The following is a 22,149-nucleotide window of genomic DNA, read 5'->3' as shown; positions in this document are numbered from 1 at the left end:
CTCCTCTGCAACTTGTATGGATTCTTAGCTTCATCTGGGTCCCTAACTCTATGTTTGGAAGGCCTACCAGTTGGTCTTTTAAGCTTAGGAGGTAGAAGAGAGTCACAGCCTGTTTTAGGCCACAAATCTGGCCCATTCACTGGATTAATCAATGCCTCATAAGTCCTCAAAAAAGTTTCCTTCTTGAAATATGCATGAACATAATCTTCAACCCTCTCATTTTGAAAAAATATAGCAGCTAGGGACAAGAGATTCCAGTGAGGTCCCATTTCAAGCATGTGCATGTCCTATTCTCTAAGTTCATTATATACTCATCCCCTCCATGTTTGACTTCAAACTCAGCACCTCCTGACTATGTAGGTGTCCATACTCTGGACTTCAGTTTCCTCTTTTCAACTTTGCGTTGTATCTTTCCACAAATGGGCCCTTTATACTTCAGCATGCTGTCCCTACATTTATGTATCCTCATCATCAAAGCCCTCCTTATCATCTCCATCATGGTAAGGATGTGTTTGTCCCTAGCTTGTATCACCCATGAGTTAAAGCATTCAAAGATGTTATTGAGGAGCCCATTGGATTTGGTTCTTGGACTAAACCCATGCCTAGACCATTGGATTGGGTTCACTCTCATCATCCAGTCATATGCCTTACTATCTACTGCATGTAGCTTAGTCATATGCCTTTCCCATTTAACCCTTGTGTATGCTTTTGCTGTCTTCCAAACATAATCCTTCAACTCTTTCCCTTTAAACAATTTTTTGAAGTTTGCATACAAATGTTTGAAACAAAACCTATGATTGGCTTTAAGGCATACCAATCTCAAGCTTGGAACAAGTCCCTATAACAAAAAACAGATAACATAGCCAAACAATTATTTGACAACATTCTTCTAGGAATGACATGATGATAAGAGTATTTGAAAACATAAGGAATACATAAAAATATTTACCTTTTGTTGATCAGTCATAAATGTCCATCCATGTTCTTCAATTGGGCCAATATCTTGTAACAAGTTGTGTAAAAACCAAGTCCAGCTCCCCTTACACTCTGCCTCAGTTACAACATAAGCTATTGGATACATTTGATTGTTTTCATCCCATCCAATAGCTGTAAATAACTGCCCTTGGCAAGGTCCTTTCAGAAAACAAGCATCCAACCCAATTAATTGTCTTACACCAGATACAAACCCTCTCTTAATTGCACCAAGGCATACATACATTCTCTGAAACCAAGGTTTAACTTCTAATTGAGGCCTCCATACATTTATGCTAACATTAGTATCCTCATTGGTTTTTTTCAACTCAGCTGCATAATCCCATATCCTACTATGTTGTTCAGCATTGGTTCCCTCAATCTTCTGAATTGCTGCCTTTTTGGCTCTATAAGCTTTCATTGTTGACACACTTACAACAAAATCCTCTTTGATACTTTCTTGAAACTCATTCACTTTCAATGTTGGGGTGGTCCTAAATTTCTGGACATACTTCTCTACCAACCAAGAACTTGTCATTTGTCTATTCTTGTAAGTTCTACAACAAGAGTGTTTAAGTTGATATATTTTTATCCACAAAGTGTTCTCCCCAGTCATCTTGGATGCTTACAATCTCCATTCACACCCAGCACTACAATTCACTTGAACCTTCTATTTTTCACTCTTAGTAAACTTCACATCATATCCTTATTTTACTGCATATTCCTTGACAGCATCTTTGAACTTATTTGCAGTACTAAACAACATTCCTAGTTTGAATTCTATGTTCTGCATATCAACCTCATGCCTAAATTCAGGGTACTTAGACTTGTTGTTATTCTCTTCATCATCAGAGCTTGTAGGGGTAACTAGTTCTTCCTCAGATGAATCTGCATCATTCATTTCACACTCATTACCTTCTTTAAGCCCTTCTTCATTGACATCTCTCTCAACATTACTATCAAACATGATGTCATCAAGCTCAGGATCATCATCATCACTACTATCTGAGAAATCCCTGTCTGATGGGTCATCATTGCCATCACTGTCAGTGTTTGAGTCCTCTTCACAGTGATCAATGTTGTGATTTCCATCATTTTCCACATCTTTCACTGGTACATCAGTAAAGAATAACACAGGATGAGCAATATCTACATTATGTGGCTTATGATGATCAATAAACAGCTCTAAGGTATTTGTATTTTCCAACAAGCAATACATTTCTCTAATATTATCATCATTAGCCAACATTCTTAACCCTAAGATCAAATTTTTGTTAGGAATCCTATAGAAAATATGCTTGTAATAAAAAACACCCAAATCCTTCAACATGTAGCTAATCTCTGGGACAGATAATTTATTAATATCAACTGCATCAAATACATCCACATTACCTCCAACATAACTCTTTCATCATTCTCATAAAATAGCCACTGTGGTGTATCAAAACTTTAACAAAAGTTGCCATTACTACATCCATACATAAACAAAACAATAATGACAATAACTATGGGTTCACTTGCAAAACAAAGCATATTAAAAAAACAAAACTCTCATATAAAGCAACTTGGCCCACAATTCTCCATCTATGGAGACAAAATATGACAGAAAAGCAGACACAGAAGACCTTACAAAAATAATAGAGACCTTGGGACCACAATGTATTCAGTGATACAGAGGCATGCATATAATCGGAGACAAAAGCAATGTCACAAAGCAATAAACAATAAGTGTGCACCAACAATGGAGAGAAAAACAATGTCATAACGAATAAATAATGTTAACAATGGAGACAAAAAGAAGGTCAACAATGGCGAAAAAAGAAGGGGAAAAATCGTATAAAACAACCAAAAATGAACCCATTTCTTACCTCTATCTTAGAGTCCAAAGCTTTTTGGAAAATCAACTATGAAATTGTAGTCTTCTTTCGATGCGTGGCTTCAATCGCGGGTTGAATTACCAGGTGAGTTATATGGAGCTGTAAATCGCAATGAGCGGGCGTGTTTTGTCCTAACTCGTGAAGATTAGGGCAATTTTGGTGCCGAAATCATTCTTCCGTTAACTACTAGAGATGGAGATGGACGGAGGGATTGGATTGCAACACGGGTGGAATGGTGGGGCACAAATTGTCACAATTTGAAACTTGGGGTTTAATTTGAAAAAGGCGCTAAATCCTGGGGTTTTTATGTAATTTCCCCTTTATTATTTGGGTATACCTTGAGGGTAATTTGGAAAAAATAATAGGATGTAATGAGAGTAAAATGAAATTTTAAATAATTAAACAAGGTATACTTAGAAATTAAGAGTATAATAATTTTTTTTTGGTGTAAATAGAATCCCCGGGCTAGTAGAACTCAACAAACCCAATTCATAGAAGTCCAATTTGGAGGTTATTGGATTCTTTTTTGCACCCTAAAAATTACGCAATTGAATGGGCCAGGTTGAGAAAGCCAGGCCCAAGTCATAATCTTTTATGATTGAATGAAATTTGGCTTGTGGCTGAGCTCTCTCTCTCATACACATACGAATAATTATTGATGAATGAAATACAAATAGAAAATTCATACAAAATTATATAAATCAATATGAAATTTTCATTTAAAAATAGAATATTCATGAAAATGACTTTTATTTATAATATTGACATTGTTACAATATTTTTGTGATATTTTCCGTGTAAATTTTTTGTATGGATAGAATTTTTGCATGAATATTAGGCATAAGTATAACTAATTTATGAGAAATTTTATAATGTGGCAATTGGGTGCCCAGATTAAAATGTTATTTTCATTAGCTTATTCCAGTAAACAATTTTTTGTTGTGTCATTAGCTTATTTTACCCTGTGAAGTTTTTTATTTATTTTTTATTTTTTATTGGTTTATTGGTTGGTGGATGTTTAATTGCTATGCACTACACAAGGGAGAAAATGTGGTTATGGTTTTTTGGGAGTTTGAGTAATATAGTTTCTATTTTTAATTTATAAAATTAAAAAAATTATATATATATATTTTTTTTAACAATCAATAGAAGGGAAATAAGAAAAAATAATATTCAAATTCAGACGTCACGTTTGATAAGGGAGTCCTATATTCACTAGTATCATTTCTTAATCATATATAATTCCAAAGTTGGAGAGGAAACTTTTTTGACTTAATTATTTAAATTATTAATTTTTGATTGCTTTAAAAAAAAAAAAAAAAAAAAAAGTGCACTAAATAATCAAGGACAAAGTTTATTGCTTTCAATAGTTGTAATTATTATCATGATTCGAAATGAAAGCACAAAATGTGGTGTGAGAAGCTTTGCCAATTATATCATAATTGTTTTTCTTCATTCTAAAACTGTGCCAAAAACAAAAACAAAAACAACTCAAACAAAAATGGACCATGTTGATTGATTCCCTTGCCTGCCTGCCTCACATTTCATGCCAATCCTTAGTGGATTGACTTGACTTGACTTTGGTGAAGTCTTATTTAATTCCACAGAATCAATATATTACTTTATTTAAGCAGAAGGTTTGACACATTCTGATGATTGTATCATACAATTTTATTTGTGTGTTAGAGTGTGACTGAAAAAACAAAAAAAACACTCAAAATGAGTGAAGGAGGTTGTTCAAAGCCAAACACATTTTTCTATATAATGACACCATCCATATGAAGACAGCCTTGCATCATCAAAAATAGGTATGCTATTGTCACCTATTATGTCATTAAAATTAATATGTTGTTATTTGATTCAAAAGTCTTTGTCCGGTTTAAGTCTATCAAATTGATTAATTTTTAGTGGGTTTATCTCAAATTATTTCGTTATTATTTGATTTAGAAGTCTTTGTCCAATCTAAGTATGTCAAATTAGTAAATTCTTAGTGGGTCTATCGGATAAGGTTGGGTTAGGGTTAGGGTTAGGTTTAGCCATTGGTGTTCAGCTTATAGACAAGTGTTTCTATTAAATTTTATTAAAAAAATAATAAAAAAAAATCACAAAAAATAGATCTTAAATATTGGTCCGTTGACCTGTGAGAGGCAACTTATTGGAACGGCTTGAGAGCCCACTTGGACCACATCTATTGGACAGGACTTGGGCTTGGCCTGCAAGTAGGTTTGAGCTTCATTTTCGGGGCCGAACTCAAACTGATGCTAACCCTTGGATATGTATGAGTGAGATGATTAATGGAAATTTTGCGGGGCCATTGTAGAATCAATATAGAAAGTAACAAGAGACTAAGGTAGTGTTTGGTAATTATTTTTTTAAAAATCAAAAAAATAAAATAAAAATGATAAGCTTTGATAATCGTTAAAAAAATTAATTTTTATTAGTAAAAAAGTTTTGTAGCATTTCTAGCTCAAGGCAAACAAGTTTAAAAATTTCACTCAAATTTGTTCATTTAACAAAAGGCGAATTATACTAACAGTCCTTATAATTTGGAGTTTATATCACTTTAGTCCCTAACTTTTTAATTGTGATACATTTAATCTTGAATTTTGAATCTTATTCAAAATAAGGACAATTGAAGATATTTCCTTTGAAAACGGGTCATTTCAATGGTAAAGTCGTCTTACAACTTATTTTGTGTTAGTTAATTTGTTTGTTGTTTGAAATGTAATGACTTTTTTTTTTAATTTTTTTTTATGAATAATGTTGAAACTATATTGGATTTAAAGTTTTGTTTTCAAAATATATTTTAAAAATAAATAAATTAAGAAACTAAAAATTTAATTGGTGAAAAAAAAAATTAAAAAAAAATCATTTTATATAATTTTATCTTTTGGGAGGGTAGAAATAATTTTTTTAAATAAATTTTTTGGATATTTATTTTTGTTAAATTAATTTCTATTTTTTCAAAAGTCAAACATGGTGATAATTTTGATATCATTATTCAATCAATCTATTAAATAAAAAAAAATCTAAAACTAAAAAATTTCATATATTAAATATATGGATTATATATTAAAAGCTTGATAACCATCCAGTACATGATAATCATAAAAAAATATCTGTTAATAACAAATACAAGAATCTATTACATGATAACTATCAAAAAATATCAATAAAAACAATAGTCTATTACATGATCGTCATCCAAATACATACTAAAAACAAATTTGGTAAAAAAAATAAAAATGTAAAAATTTATCATTTTTATATAATTTTATCTTTGGTGAGTAGAAATAATTTTTAAAAATTCAAAAATAATTTTTTGACATTTATTTTTTTATCAAATTAGTTTATATTTTATCAAATTGATAACTTTGCCCATGAAATGGAGCAACAATATCTTCAATTGTCGTTATTTGAACCAAGATTCAAAATTTAGGATCAAATATATCACAATTAAAAGATTAGTAACTAAAGTGACGCAAGTTCCAAATTATAGGAATTGTTAATATAATTCGCCCTATAACAAACTAGTCGAAATATATTATATATACTTAAGGTTTCCAATTTCTTATTTTTTGACAAAAAATTGGAAACATGATTTTTTTTTTTTTTTAAAATATAATGTTTGGTACACATGTTTTCAAAACATATGAAAATAAAAATTAAAAAAATATATTTGGTGAGTTATCATAGGGAAGATGAGTATAACTGGAGAGGTGGTGGAAGGAGGAGAAAATAAAATTTTATTTTGAAAATATTTTTTTGAAATTTTTTTATTACTTCAAAATTTTAAAATGAAAACAATTCAATCGTATTTGTTTCCATTTTTAAAATTTTTTTATAACAAAAATAGGAGAAGAAAAAAGAAAAAACCCAATAGCATCAGTAAACCTTCTCTATTAGTGCATTTGTAGTTCAATGTGAATGGATATTTGGATCTAATTTTCGTGGGTAGGATTTGGGAGGCCTTGCCTTGCATGCTTGTCATGTCATTTGTTTTACATATTTCCATTGGTGAGTGTGAATTCAAAGAAGAGATACAATTGCAAATAAAAGGAATCGTTGGTATCCAGGAGTGTGACACTGGAACTAGAAGAATCTACTTTGTTTGTTAATAAAGAAAGAGAAAATATGAAAAGAGAAAAAGGAGTAAAAGGAAGGAGAAGAATGTGTTTTCTTTTTAGAAGTGAAAGTGAGCTGTGAAGTAACGAAAATCTCGTGTTTATTGATTATCTACACTATTATATAAAATTAGTTATTGAGTTGGTGTTGATGTCTTAACTTTTTAATTTTTAAAAACAATCGTCCAATACTAGTTATATGAGCAATTATGCCTTAAATTTGGATTTTTTTATTTTTATTTCAAATCTGTCAATTGCTGATTTTTTCAGATTCATAAAATGTTTCATTTTTTAGATTTTGAGTTCTATCATACACTTTATAATCTTATTTTTCTAAAATAAAATAATCACATAAGCATTACACCACTTATAGTTATTATTATATTTGATGTGAACACTTGACTTTGGTGTAGTGTTATGGTAAATTTTATTTTCTCCAAAAAAAAGTCATAAAATTTGTTTGGCAAACTATTTTTGAGAACTATTTTCGAACTATTTGTGCAAATTATTTTTGAATTATTTTTGAGAAAACATATGATAGAGTATCTCGAGATATAATCTTGTGAGTGTTAGAGAAGAAATAGATGACAAAATGTTACATCGATGTCATTTGATATATGTATGAAGGTGTGGTGATCACTATTAGATCGCCTGCCGGAGAGATGAGTGAATTTCCAATTACTGTGGGGTTACATCAAGGATCAACCATAAATCCTTATTTTTTCACTTCAATTATGGATGAGTTGACGCGCAATATTCGGGATGATGTATTATGATGTATGTTTTTTGCAGATGATATCGTGTCAGTGGATGCGACTATAGAAGAAATTAACACTAAGTTGAAAATTTGGAAAAAAACACTTGAGTATAAAGAATTTAGGATAAATCGAACTAAAATAGAGTATATGAAATGTAATTTTAATAACAATCACAATGAAAGCAGAGGAGAAGTGAAAATTGAAAATCGAGAACTACCTAAGAGTGAACATTTTTGTTATTTAGAATCGGTTATTTCAACGACGGGAGATATTGGAACGGATGTGGTCCACATAATTAAGGTGGGGTGGTTTAAGTGGAGAAGTGGGTCTAGAGTATTGTGTGATAAATAAGTACCCATTAGACTAAAAAGGAAGTTCTATAGAACAACTATTAAACTAGTGATATTGTATGGGACAGAATGTTGAGCAACTAAAATATAACATATAGATAAGATGAGTGTTGTTGAGATGAGTATACTGAGGTGGATGCGTGGCAAGACTAGAAAAGACAGAGTTAAGAATGAGTATATTCGAGAATGGGTAGGAGTAGTACCGATAGAAGAGAAGTTAAGAGATAATAGATTGAAATGGTTTGGTCATATACAACGGAGACCAACAGAGACAGTAGTGAAAAGATGTGATATAATGATAGTAGATGGTAGTGTTAGGGGAAGGGGTAGACTTAGATTGACGTGGACTAGTGTAGTAAATAGATATATGAATCTACTTAATTTAACTAACGAAATAACCTTAGATAGAGTCGAGTGGAGAAGAAGGATTCATGCAATCGATCCCATTTGATGGGACTTAAGTTTTGGTTTGGTTTGGTTTGGTTTGGTTTGGTTTACTTTTTAGAAAACACTAAAATTGTTTTCAATTTTTTTAGAACTTTCATACAAATTAAAGGGCTATATAACCAAATAAAGTGAGAGATTATAAAGCTTTTACTTTCATATTCAACCTTGATACCCAAACTAGAAGGACCAAAAGCAATTTGGTAGTTCTAAATATCTTATACAATTTAAAACTTATAATTCATCCATTATTATAAAGCTTTTACTTTCATAATCAACGCTCATACCAAAACTAGAAGGACAAAAAGTAATTTGTTGGCTCTAAATGTCTTATACAATATAAAACTTATAATTCATTCATAATGATATGATTAAAGAGTTGAGTCCTATATAGTTGACTTCGTGACAAATTAAAAATTGACACATAATTTATCACGTCATTATAAATAAAATTAAAAGAGATATTTTTAGAAATCTCAATATTTTTTCATATATTCTTGGAGGATGAAAATCTTGAGAAGGAATAAGAATTCCTAATTCAATCCGTTGTAAACACATTACGAAAGTGAATTAGGAAAGTGATTTTTTATTATTTATTTCAACAGTAAATAATCACATTGACAAGTTAGGTAAAAATCTGATCCTCCATTTCCCCATGTGAATCTCACATTCAAGAATGTTTGCTATTTAAGAGTAAAAAAATAATAATTGAGTCAATAATATTTATTTATTTTTTCATTGTTCAATAAGCACACCTAAATAACATTGACACATAAATTTCAGTACTAATAATGACATTTCTACTCTCTCTTAAATTCAATCATCTTCACATGGTGAACAAATCTCCTTTATTTTTCCTCCCATATTTAAAGTTATTTGAACATAAAAACTTGTGAACAAACATTACTAAATTGGTCATGTTGTCCACGACCTCATTGACTTTAATGAAGTCTTTCAGTTCATCACGTATAAATAACAAAGGGCAAATTACATATACCACCCTTGAGGTTTGGCTAAATTACAGATATTCCCCTGAGGTTTCAGAAATTACATCCCGCCCCCTGAGGTTTGTATTTTCATAACAATTTGCCCTCTGAGGTTTAAATTTCATAACAAATTACCCCCTAATTTGTTATGCAAATATAGCATTCATGGGGGAATTTGTAATTTCTCAAACCTCAGGGGGGTATTTGTAATTTAGCCAAACCTCGAGGGGGTATATGTAATTTGCCCTATAATAAAATATTTCTCCCTAAAAAGTAAATTTTGAAATAAATTAGTGTCTAATAATTTATTTTAAACTCAGAATAGGTAAATAAATAATTTATTTTAAACTCAGAATAGGTAAATAAATATTGTTTTAAATGGTAATATCTATCTAATAATTAAAATATTTATACGTGTTTATATAATCTACTTATAAAACAAAATCTAGTCACACATGAAAAAACATTGTGAAGAATAAAAATTGTAAATTTTATTTTTTTAAGTATAAATAATAAAACCTTCTTTTTGCTCATTTTCTTTTTTATTTAAAAATTTTATCATGTAAAATTATTTTAAAAAATTATAAAAAAAATCTTAAGATTTGACCATTGTAACAAAATAAACTTTGTGTTTAAAATTTTTCAATTTAAAATCTATTTTTTTTAAAAAAATATTTTTAATCCAAATTACCTGCTTATTTTAAGTAAAACTGTATTTTAGTCATTAAATTTGACAAAAAATGGTGACTAAAATATCATAATAGTGTTAGTAACAAGATAGATAAAATGATTTAAATTAAAAATAAATAAAAATATTAAAATTTAAATTGATAAAATAAAAAATTTATTTTATTATAAGAGTCAAATATAAATTTTTTCCCCTAACTTCTCAAAAAATTTAAAGATGAATTGATTATTAATAATTCATTAATGATTAAAGCTATATACAAAAGGCAAAGTGTAGAAGATAATTATTTGAATTACAGAAAAATGTCAAGGCGTTGTGATCAAGTGACATATAGCTGCATCTTAAGGTACGGCGAGTGTGAAATGTCTGAAATTCAAACTTTTAGATTAATAATAATCTCTTTAAATTATAACATAATTTTATTAACATAGAAAAATAAAAAATTGGAGAAAAATAGAAGACACGACATAACACGTTCGAGTGATTCACATCTCTTTTTTAAGGATTATTTGGAATAATCTAAAAAAATGTATTTTTTAATTTTTTATGAAATATGGGATGAGTTTGAGTTGGGTTTGAAGTGATACGTTGGAGAGGTGATGTGATTTAAATAAGATGATATGACTTAAATAGAATAGTGATTTTTTTCAAACATGCCAAACCAACTCTTAAAATCTATAATTTTTTTTGAATCTCAATTATTGATAGTGTAAATTTTACATATATATAAATAGATTTCACACATACATCAATAATTAAGATTTAAAAAAATTATAAAGGTTCTCAAAAAAAGAGATCCAAACATTTTTTAGCACCACGTATGGTTTCCCAACATAACACGTTGGAATGATTCACATCACATTATCATTGACTCTTACATGAGACGACGTCACGCACTTGTGTATGGCATGCGTCACTAAGACCACGTATGGTGTCATCATCAATACTGAAATGCTATGGTGGTGGTGGGTGGCATGACGAATGACTTTTCAAAAAATGTTTTTCTAAGAAAAAATATCATAACCAGCAGCAAAAGTGAATTGTCAATTCAAATGAGGTATTTTATATTTTATTTTCAACATGTTTCATTATTGTCGGAACATAATTTTTGAATGATAACACGTAATCAAGGTATCACCGAAATACTAATTGAGGTGTTACGTGTCCTGATCATGATGCCGAGATGATCTCGGTTAGGCCGAGGTTATTAACGAGAATATCGGAATCCGAGATAAGTGGATAAAGAACAAGAGTCCTAGAATGGGAGGAGACTTTAGTGTGGGTAAAGATGAGACTCTTAGAGAGCTTATCCTAATCCTATTGGGTGTCCAAGATTAGCAGTAATCCTGAGTCCATTGGAGTTAGGCTTCCATTGGGACTAGGATTGAGTTGGTTATAAAAGAGAGGCAACAATATGGGTCTAAGGTATGTCTTTTTATGCTCAAACTAGTGAGTTTAGCATTATTGATTATCTTTGAGAGATATTGAGTACTGACTTGATCGTCGGAGTATCCCCAGGTGGCGAACCACCACCGGAGTCTTCTCTTTCTGTTGCAGGTTAGTTAGGTGCCATCTATTCCGCCGGTGCTCTCCAGCTGGATACTAAGATTGCAGTGTGGTCAGATTTTCACCCACACAATTTGGCGTCGTCTGTGGGAAAGAAAGAAGAATAGATGGCCAATGAAAGAAAGAATAATAGATGGCCAATGACGGACAGAAGGATCAGATTGGAGACAACGCTCCTGCTGGGAGTGGGAGACCTATCAACCTCGACGTTGAAGGAGACGACCGCAACACAGAAACTCGTGACTAGAGTCACGGAGTGAAAGATGCCGGCCAGAGAGGTGACGCACCAAAGACAACAGATCGAAGCGGATACTACAACGAAGATGACCTCCAGGTATGGAAAGATAGATACCTGCGGAGGAACGAAGACCCTTCCAGAAAGGATGCAAAGACAGGGGCATGAGCGCTCCCAAGGAGATAACATTCAAGTATAGAAGAACTCATCCTAAGTGAGCAGATCCCGGATTCCAGATCCGATATGATGTTTACCACTTGTTGAAATTTGTAGCAATTTACAAGTTGGTTAAACCGATATAATGTTTACTACTTGTTGAAATTTGTAGCAATTTACAAGTTGGTTAAACTGATATGACGTTTACCACTTGTTGAAATTTGTACCAATTTACAAGTTGGTTAAACCGATATGATGTTTAACACTTGTTGAAATTTGTAGCAATTTACAAGTTGAAGTTAAATCGAGATGATATTTAACATTTGTTGAAATTCTATGTGAATTTACAAGTTGAAGTTAAACCGATGTCATATTTAACACTTGTTGAAATTCTGTGTGAATTTACAAGTTGAAGTTAAACCGATGTGATATTTAATACTTGTTAAAGTTCTGTGTGAATTTACAAGTTGAAGTTAAATCGAGATGGTGTTTAACACTTGTTGAAATTCTGTGTGAATTTACAAGTTGAAGTTAAAATCGAGGTCATATTTAACACTTATTGAAATTCTGTGTGAATTTATAAGTTGAAGTTAAACCGATGTGATATTTAACACTTGTTGAAATTCTATGTGAATTTACAAGTTGAAGTTAAACCGAGGTTGTATTGGAAGAAGATTGGTTTAAACACTTATTGAAATTCTGTGTGAAATTACAAGTTATGGTTAAACCGAGGTCGTATCGGAAGAAGATTGGTTTAAACACTTGTTGAAATTCTGTGTGAATTTACAAGTTGAAGTTAAATCGAGGTTGTATCGGAAGAAGATTGGTTTAAACACTTGTTGAAATTCTGTGTGAAATTACAAGTTATAGTTAAACCGAGGTCATATCGGAAGAAGATTGGTTTAAACACTTGTTGAAGTTCTGTGTGAATTTACAAATTATAGTTAAACCGAAATCATTGTTTAACATTTGTTGAAATTTGTGGACAATTTACAAGTTGAAGTTAAACCGAAATCATTGTTTAACACATGTTGAAATTTGTGGACAATTTACAAGTTAAAGTTAAACCGAGGTCATTGTTTAACACTTGTTGAAATTTGTGGACAATTTACAAATAGAAGTTAAACCGAAATCATTGTTTAACACTTGTTGAAATTTGTGGACAATTTACAAGTTGAAGTTAAACCGAAATTATTGTTTAACACTTGTTGAAATTTGTGGACAATTTAAATTTGTGGACAATTTACAAGTTGAAGTTAAACCGAAATCATTGTTTAACACTTGTTGAAATTTGTGGACAATTTACAAGTTGAAGTTAAACCGAAATCATTGTTTAACACTTGTTGAAATTTGTAGACAATTTACAAGTTAAAGTTAAACCGAGGTCATTGTTTAACATTTGTTAAAATTTGTGGACAATTTACAAGTTGAAGTTGAACCGAGATCATTATTTAAACAATGATTGAAACTTGAGAAAAATTTACAAGTTGAAGTAAGACAAAAGATATGTCTTGTACTTGTTAAAATTTCTGATTAATTTACAAGTCAAGACAAGGTTATACTGAAAGAAGTATCTACATACTTGCCGAGATTACCATGTTGCCAGGACTTGAAAGATAATAGAAGACAGAAATCTTAAGAAGTAAAAGAAAAGTAGTGAGTTTTGAGCAACACTTGTGAAAATATTTGTTACAATGTTTTCAAGTGTTAAACCGAGTCTGAAATAAATCGATTAGTGGGTATAACCGAGGTGTTACACTGCGGCATGAAGCCAACTTCCATAATGTGATCCTAAGTGCAACTTATGTAGAAATAAAGTATCGAGGTTATGTTATCCGAGGTGTCAACCTGATGATAATTCCGAAGCGATGCTTATCCGAGGTGTCTACCTGGTGATAATTCCGAAGTGATGCTTATCCGAGGTGTACTACCCCGAATTGATTTGCAGGATATATTCGAAAAACGTTGAAAAAATTCTAAAGTATGGGGAAGCATACAGGCAGTAAGCAGAAGAAAGCATTCAATACTCAGAAGAATACAAACATGCATTAAAAGAAGCACTTCGACCTGGTAAAGTGATTTCTTGTTCAAATACAAAGTAGTGGCGCATCGGCGAACAACAGACATTATTCAGAAGCAAAGAAGTTACATATGCAAAGAAAACAAAAGTACAAAAATGAAGACCCTAAGAACTAGGGACTAAAGCGAGAACGTTGGATTGATCTGCTTCGATGGTTGCCGGTGGTTTAGCTTCGACAGTCAGTTGGAGGAGTTTCTCTACCGTTATCTCGACATTTATTTCAAGAAGGGACGTGGTTCTAAGACTATGCGGAAAACAGAAACGAGGGCAAGAATCTGGAAATACAACAAGAAAAGACAAGAAGAGAAAATTTAGAGCCAAGAATAGTGGTGAATCATCAAAAACACTGTGACAGAGTGTATGCAAGGGTACAAGGCCAAGAACAATGGCAAAAGTGCAAGAAAGTTGTGAACAGTATGTGTATTCAAGACTTGGGCAAAAACAAAATCATGAAATAGACATACTGAGATACATGATTCATGAAATCGAATACTTGAGCAAAACAGTAATGGCAACAAGTAATGAGGCAAAAACTCTTGAAGAGCAACAAAAATTGAAACCAGGAGGAATAGTGGCTTACCAGAAAAAATGAAGCTGGTATGAGGATCGCCGAAATCAGACAACGACAGCAATCGGAAAGGATCAGCAAAAGCCTCACCGGAGGGAGAGAGTGAAACTGGTTGTAGAAAGCTTTGCAAAAGCAGCAAATGGAAGATTTGAGAGGGTTGATTTTGATCAAAAGTATGAAATGGCGGCAAAATGGCAATTATGGTGCTTGGGACGACGTGCTTGTCAGACAGCGCAAGTAAGTACAAGACGACTTAATGACGCATATCAGACACAGCTCTGTAGAGGAAAGATGCGTGACGGTTTCGGTTGAAATATTGTACATGCCAGTTCATACGCGTGGTGAAACACTTGGAGTTTTTGATTTAATGAAACAAATACCTCGGCTAGGAGGACGGTTTCGGTTGAAAAACTTGGATGAACTTGGTTGTTGGTTCCAAAGTATTGATGAAAGCAGATTATAGGTCTCGATCATATTGAGCCAACGAGTTCTGACTTCGGCAATAGATGATGAAGTAAGCTTAGCCGACGTGCTAAATGGAGGGAATGATATAGGTTCCATCACCTCAGGATGCCGAGGTAATAGAACCTAAGGGGCAGTTGTGGGACATAATTTTTGAATGACTACACGTGGCCGAGGTGTCACCAAAGTGCCGGCCGAGGTGTCACCAAAGTGCCAGCTAGGGTGCCATGTGTCCTGATCATGATGCCGAGATGATCTCGGTTAGGCCGAGGTTATCAACGAGAATACCGGAATCCGAGATAAGTGGATAAAGAATAAGAGTCCTAGAATGAGAGGAGACTTCAGTTTGGGTAAAGATGAGACTCTTAGAGAGCTTATCTTGATCCTATTAGGAGTCCAAGATTAGCAGTAATCCTGAGTCCATTGGAGTTAGGCTTCCATTGGGACTAGGATTGAGTTGGCTATAAAAGAGAGGCACCCCCTGGGTCTAAGGTATGTCTTTTTATGCTCAAGCTAGTGAGTTTAGCACTATTGATTATCTTTGAGAGATATTGAGTACTGACTTGATCGTCGGAGTACCCCGGGTGGCGAACCACCACCGGAGTCTTCTCTTTCTGTTTCAGGTTAGTCAGGTGTCATCTATTCTACCGATACTCTCCAGTTGGATACTAAGATTGCAATGTGGTCAAATTTTCACCCACATAATTAAAATATGAAAAATAAAAAGTTTGAAAGGTTATAAATATCATATTGCTATTGAATGAACTTTAAAAATAATTATAAAAAACTGTAGTGGTAATAATCCTTACTTGTAGTCTAATTTTTTAATGATGACGTACACTTTTTTTTAATGATGACATATATTCAAGGAATAAAATGAATTTTTTTAAAAAATATCATATTATAATGCATTAAATGCTTATGTTATTTTGAAACTTTGATTGTTATAATATTTTTAAGAGTACTTTATGAATAAATGTTCTGATTCAGTTAAAAATAGATCTTAGGAAATTTCAAATAAGTTTGTAGTAAAAAAGTTACATAAAATTCTACAATGATAAAAAAATAAGATGTGATTTAGATTGTTGTTGTTGTTGTTTGTTTGTTTTTGTTTTTTTAATCAAGTCATTTTCAGTTTAGCTACTATTGCCTCTTACACAAATTAGTTGAACGAAATGATCATCATCTGTGATTTTACGTAAAAATAAGGGTAATTTTGATAAGATGATGACATGCATTGTAGGGACAATATGGTCATTTTCATTTTTAGGACTTTGCAAGAAGTCGTTTAGAAAGCTACATGGACAGCTTCTTCTGAATGGCTTTTTGGAGAACGCGACTTTTTTGCTAAAGCCCATTTACAGACGCTCACCCGACAAGCATTAATTTTCTAAAAGGACTTCTAAATCCTAGAAACCCTTTTGCGCCAAACACCTTTTAAACATATCATCAAAAGTATAATCTAATCAACAAAATTTTAATAATTTTTTTTCAAAAAATAAAAACCCGTGCAAAGTGTATTGATGCTTCGACGATGATGAAACGATTATCAAAGGTAGAGCTGGCAATGTCGATGATAAATAAAATCACGTTTGAGTGTGAATTCGGCCCACAATAAATAAAAAGATGTAATAAATTAAAAAAAACGACTTCTATCACAAAATTTCACAATAAGTTTGACTTTTTCTTCTCTCTCTATCTCTTAGGGATTTTTTTTTTTGGTATGTGGTTTTGGTATTTTAATTGTCAATGAGTGTGAAAGTATACAATTTTTTGTTAATGTTTTTGTATTTTCAGAATAAAAAGTGTAGATGTTCGTACATTTTATTACATGATTTGCAATTTTTTAGTGTAAAAAAGTGTGAATGTTTACATTTTTTTTATTGAACGATTTAAAATGTAACGTTGTAATGTGTTAATAGTTTATTGATTGAAAGTGTGAAATTTTACACTTATAACTTCTAGACATGATTTTAAATGTGAATATTCACATTTATAGATTTCACATTTTTAAAAAATTTGCACTATTTTATTCATTGAAATTGTGTATATTCACACTTAATAAAATTTCACACTTAAAACAATTTATATTATTTTATTCACACTTGCAACAATTCACATGGTTACTCTATCATCATTTATGAATTTCTCTTAAAATATAATTTTTGATGCAGATTGGGTAATTTTCTTCTAAAATATATTTAGGGCAAATTACATATACCTCCCTCGAGGTTTGGCTAAATTACAGATACCCCCTGAGGTTTCAGAAATTACATCCCGCTCCCTGAGGTTTGTATTTTTATAACAATTTGCCCTTTGAGGTTTATATTTCATAACAAATTATCCCCTAATTTGTTATGCAAATATAGCATTCAGGGGAGAATTTGTAATTTCTCAAACCTCAGGGGGTATTTGTAATTTAGCCAAACCTCAAGGGGGTATATGTAATTTGCCCATATATTTAATTGCTAGTTTGAGGTTATTATTAATAATTGAGATTTTTGATAATTAATAATTGAGATTTTTGATGATTTGCATAGCTATGAGACTTTTGGATTTATAGAATAGCTTGGGACTTAATATAGTACAAGTTCTCTACACAAGACTATATATTAAAATTCTTTATAAAAAAAAGTAATGGAGCGTGTATCATTCTCCAACAACTATACATTCTAAACAAACTAATATAAGTGTATGTCTTGAAAATATAAAGGAAAATTAGAGATAAGTAGTATTTAGGGGACAATATTACAAAATAATTGAGAATATTTTTATAAATTCCATAGGAATGAAATTTTGACAAAAAATTATTTTAAATTACAAACTTATGAAAATCTTTATTTTCATTCTATTCTCTCTCTCTCTCTCTATTCAGAGATGAAGCTACAATAGGATCAGGGGGTCACGTGCCTCCTTGGATTTTTTTTATACTTCTACTAATACCCTAACGTATATAAATTATATCTTATATATCTTTTATAAAATTGTAATACTTCCCTCCTTAAAATTGTAATGTCCCTTTATTAAGGATTTTAGTTCTAATTACAAAGATTCTACTAAAATAAGTCTTTTTACCATACGCTCCCTAAAAAGGTATACCATATACCAGTTATAATATTTTATGGTGTTAATCCCATAAAGTATTATAACTAAATTATTTCCGATTATAACTAAAAGGACCATAAGAAATAATAACCAAACACCATATCTTTGGTCATTACCTAAAATAATCTCAATAGGTCATAACTAACATTACAATGAGTTATGACTACGGGTCATAACCAAAATAACAGTCATAATAAATCATAACTAAATTTAATCAATACTACAATGAGTCATAATTAATACCATAATGTATCACAATAAAATTTTAAAAAGATCATAATTGCGACATATAATACCCACTTTTTTTGCGATATGTTTTATAGAATTTTTCTATTAAAAAATATCAATTCTATCTCGATTTATTTTATTTTATAATTTTCCAATCTACTTATAATAGTTACTCTCCAATATTTTTATAAAATTCAACCTTAAATCCCTTAATTTGAAATTCATATTTATTCAAATGGACTTATAATATTTAAGTTTTGTAATCTTTCATTGTTGTTCATTAAGAAAAAAAAATTAATATTGTCATTAATTTATGTTCTCCTATATTAAATTCTTGACTTCAATACAGTTCCTATTGCCTGCCACCCTTCTCGTCTCATCCCTACCACTTAAGGACGGAACTAGGAGAAAATTATAGGGGGCCATGGCCCGCTGTTTTTGTAGAAAATATTGTTTGCCATAGTATTTTAAGAATATATATACCATTATTTATATATAATGGCCTTCAAGTATAAAAAAGGGCAAATTACACAAATAGTCCTTATAGTTTGGGACTCGTGTCACTTTGATCCATGATTTTTCAATTGTGACACATTTAACCTTGAATTTTGAATCTTGTTCTAAATAAATACAATTGAAGATACCATTGTTTAATTTTAAGCAAAAAATCGTCAATTTAATAAAAATATAAACTAATTTGACAAAAATAAATGTCAAAAAAATATTTTTAATTTTTTAAAAATTATTTTTATCCACCAATGATAAAATTATGTAAAATTGATACAAATTAATAAAAATTACATGATTAATTTTTTAAAATTAATTTTACATGATCATCATGCAAACACATAATAAAAATTAATTTGGTAAAAAAATAAATAAATGTTTAAAAGATTTATCAATTTTACATAATTTTTTTTAGTGGGTAGAAATAATTTTTAAAAATTCAAAAATATTTGTTTGACATTTATTTTGTCAAATTAGTTTATATTTTATCAAATTGACGATTTTATCCTTGAAAAATCTAATAATATTTTCAATTGTCCTTATTTGGCACAAGATTCAAAATTCAGGATCAAATGTGTCACAATTGAAAAGTCAGGGACCAAAGTGACACAAACTCCAAACTATAGGGACTATTAGTGTAATTCAACTTATAAAAAATATATATTTCATTATTCTCTCATCTTGCATTTTCTTTATATTTTTCACCAAAAAAAACTTTTTCATCCCATTAGAAGTTGCTTCTATAGTATATAATTTTATATATATATATATATATATATACAATTTATATGTCATATTGTACATATATATGTATTTGTATATGGTAAAAAAAAATTTATTATTTCTTTAATTCCTCCGATAATAAAATTTTAGTTCTGTCCCTGCATCCATTTGACATCTCGTTTCAAAGATCACCCGCCAACTCCTATCTCCTACCTCACTCAGTCACCCACCCATAGCTCTCTCTACCTTTGAAAATATATGTATTTTTTTTTTAAATGCTATTATCACTTTACTTCTTTATGATTACATGTGGTTTTGAATATAAAGGCAAATCTTGAAATGTGTATTTATAAAAAAATCTGAAACAGTTCAAATTAAGACAAATGAAATGTGAAAAAGCATCTTAGGTGGAAGAGAATGAAAGCACTAAAAGATTTTTGGCATATTATGAGAATTTTATTTTTCTCTATCTGAAAACCTCCTTTGCAAGGCAACAAACTATACACAAATCCAACTCTAAATGGGGGCCTGTCTTGTCCAATGTCAAAGAAAAAGAACCCAACTACTAGAAACCTACCCAAAAATAAATAATAATAATAAAAAGGACTTATTAAAGAAATACAATTTTGATGACCAAAAAGAAATGATTGTTGGCAAAGCATTGTGAGTGGCGCACACACCTTTGGTATTGAAAATCAAAGGACCTTTCATAGTATTGAAAATCAAAGGACATTGTTCATTATGAAATGACGTGTGCCACGTTAATATTGCATGTGTCATGGGCAATACGTAATTAATATTGTGATCTATGGCGTCATCAAACAATGACTTCTTACCATTCTTAGGGTCTACTACTAGGTATATTTTTTTGATTAGGAATGACCACATCATGGCCTAAATAGGGACATACTTTAATTAAAAAAAAAAAAGTAGATAAGAATCAAACCCTTAACTTTTTATGAGGTGTGAAAATACTTAGAAGTGTTTTAGAAAGTTGATAAAAAATTAATTTTTGACTTTTTTAATTAAAAAAGTTAGTTTTTTAGGTAGTGACTTGGATAAAAAAGTTACATTTTTTGGCCAAAAAAACTAAAAGTTAGCTTTTTGCTGGCTTGTCAAAGCAAGCCTAAGTCAGTAAGCTAGTTCTAACCTTTGATCGTTGTATGAAGTAGGGCCGGAATTAGGAAAAAATTATAAGGAACCATGATTATTTTGTGTTTGTGAAAATTATTGTTTGTTATAGAACTTTAAAAATATATATCATTTTATATAGAAAATGGCCCCCGAGTAAAAAAATATATGGCATTTTTCTTTTATTTTGGATTCTCTTTCTATTTTATACCAAAAAACTTCTTCATCTTATTAGAAATTACTTTTATGGTATTTAATTTTTTTATGTATATATAATTTATATATCATATTATATATATATATATATATATATATGTGTGTGCGCGCGCGCGTGTGTATTTTGTATATATGGTAAAAGAAATTTTTTTTTTTGGCCTCACTCATAATAAAAACCCGATTCCATCTTGGTATGAAAGGAGGGGGGAGATAATTCAATAGTAGGAATAACTAATATCATAAGAATGGAATATGGCGGTGGCTACAGGGAAATGCCATTCCAAAATTTTGAAAGTCCCGTTATATTTTTAAATTATATTAGTTTGCCTCAAAGATTTTTTTTTTTTTTTAAAAAAAAAAATTTAATGGCATTCCCCCTAAAATTTTATTTAAAAAAATATTAATGGTGATGTAAGTTTTAGTGTGCGTGGTTTTTTATTGCACCTTGATTAGAATATTGCGTGATCTTTTGGCAACATGGTAAAAAGTTGCGTTTGCAACTTGGTTCCAAAAAAGTTACATTGGCTTTTTTTTAGCAAACACTACAACAAAAAGCAATTTTGACGATCAAAAATGTAAATTTCGTCGCTGAAAGTAGGACAATTGGCGACTAAAATTGAATTAGTAGCCAAAAGTGAAGACTTTTGGCGACTAAAACAGTTTAGTAGCCAAATGTGTACTTATTGGCGACTGAAAATCAGATTGGTCGCTGATTACATGGGTTTTAGCGACTAAAACAATTTTAGTAGCCAAAGGTGAAGGTTTTTGGCGACTAAAAAAGATTAGTAGCCAAAAGTATAATTTGCCTCAAAGATTTTTTTTAAAAAAAAAAAAATTTAATAAAATTCCCCCTAAAATTTTATTTAAAAAAAATATTAATGGTGATGTAAGTTTTAGTGTACATGGTTTTTTATTGCACCTTGATTAGAATATTGCGTGATCTTTTGGTAACATGGTAAAAAGTTGCGTTTGT

The 22,149-nt window shown here is 30.7% G+C and overlaps 1 protein-coding gene across 1 annotated transcript; it reads right to left on the bottom strand.

Annotated features, from left to right (window-relative positions):
• Positions 1-352: 352 nt before the first annotated feature.
• Positions 353-1,510, bottom strand: LOC145805197 (uncharacterized). The gene is made up of 2 exons (XM_082900257.1): positions 950-1,510; positions 353-838 (listed from the first exon to the last, which is right to left on the bottom strand). Exons 1-2 carry the CDS (start codon positions 1,508-1,510, stop codon positions 353-355), a joined length of 1,047 nt encoding a protein of 348 aa, XP_082756383.1.
• Positions 1,511-22,149: the final 20,639 nt, after the last annotated feature.

This window comes from Camellia sinensis, chromosome 13 (assembly GCF_055761805.1).
Source record: "Camellia sinensis isolate YWXY chromosome 13, ASM5576180v1, whole genome shotgun sequence".
NCBI lineage: Eukaryota > Viridiplantae > Streptophyta > Magnoliopsida > Ericales > Theaceae > Camellia > Camellia sinensis.
The sequence above is the reverse complement of the archived record's forward strand: the minus strand, read 5'-3'. Positions and strand labels throughout refer to the sequence as shown.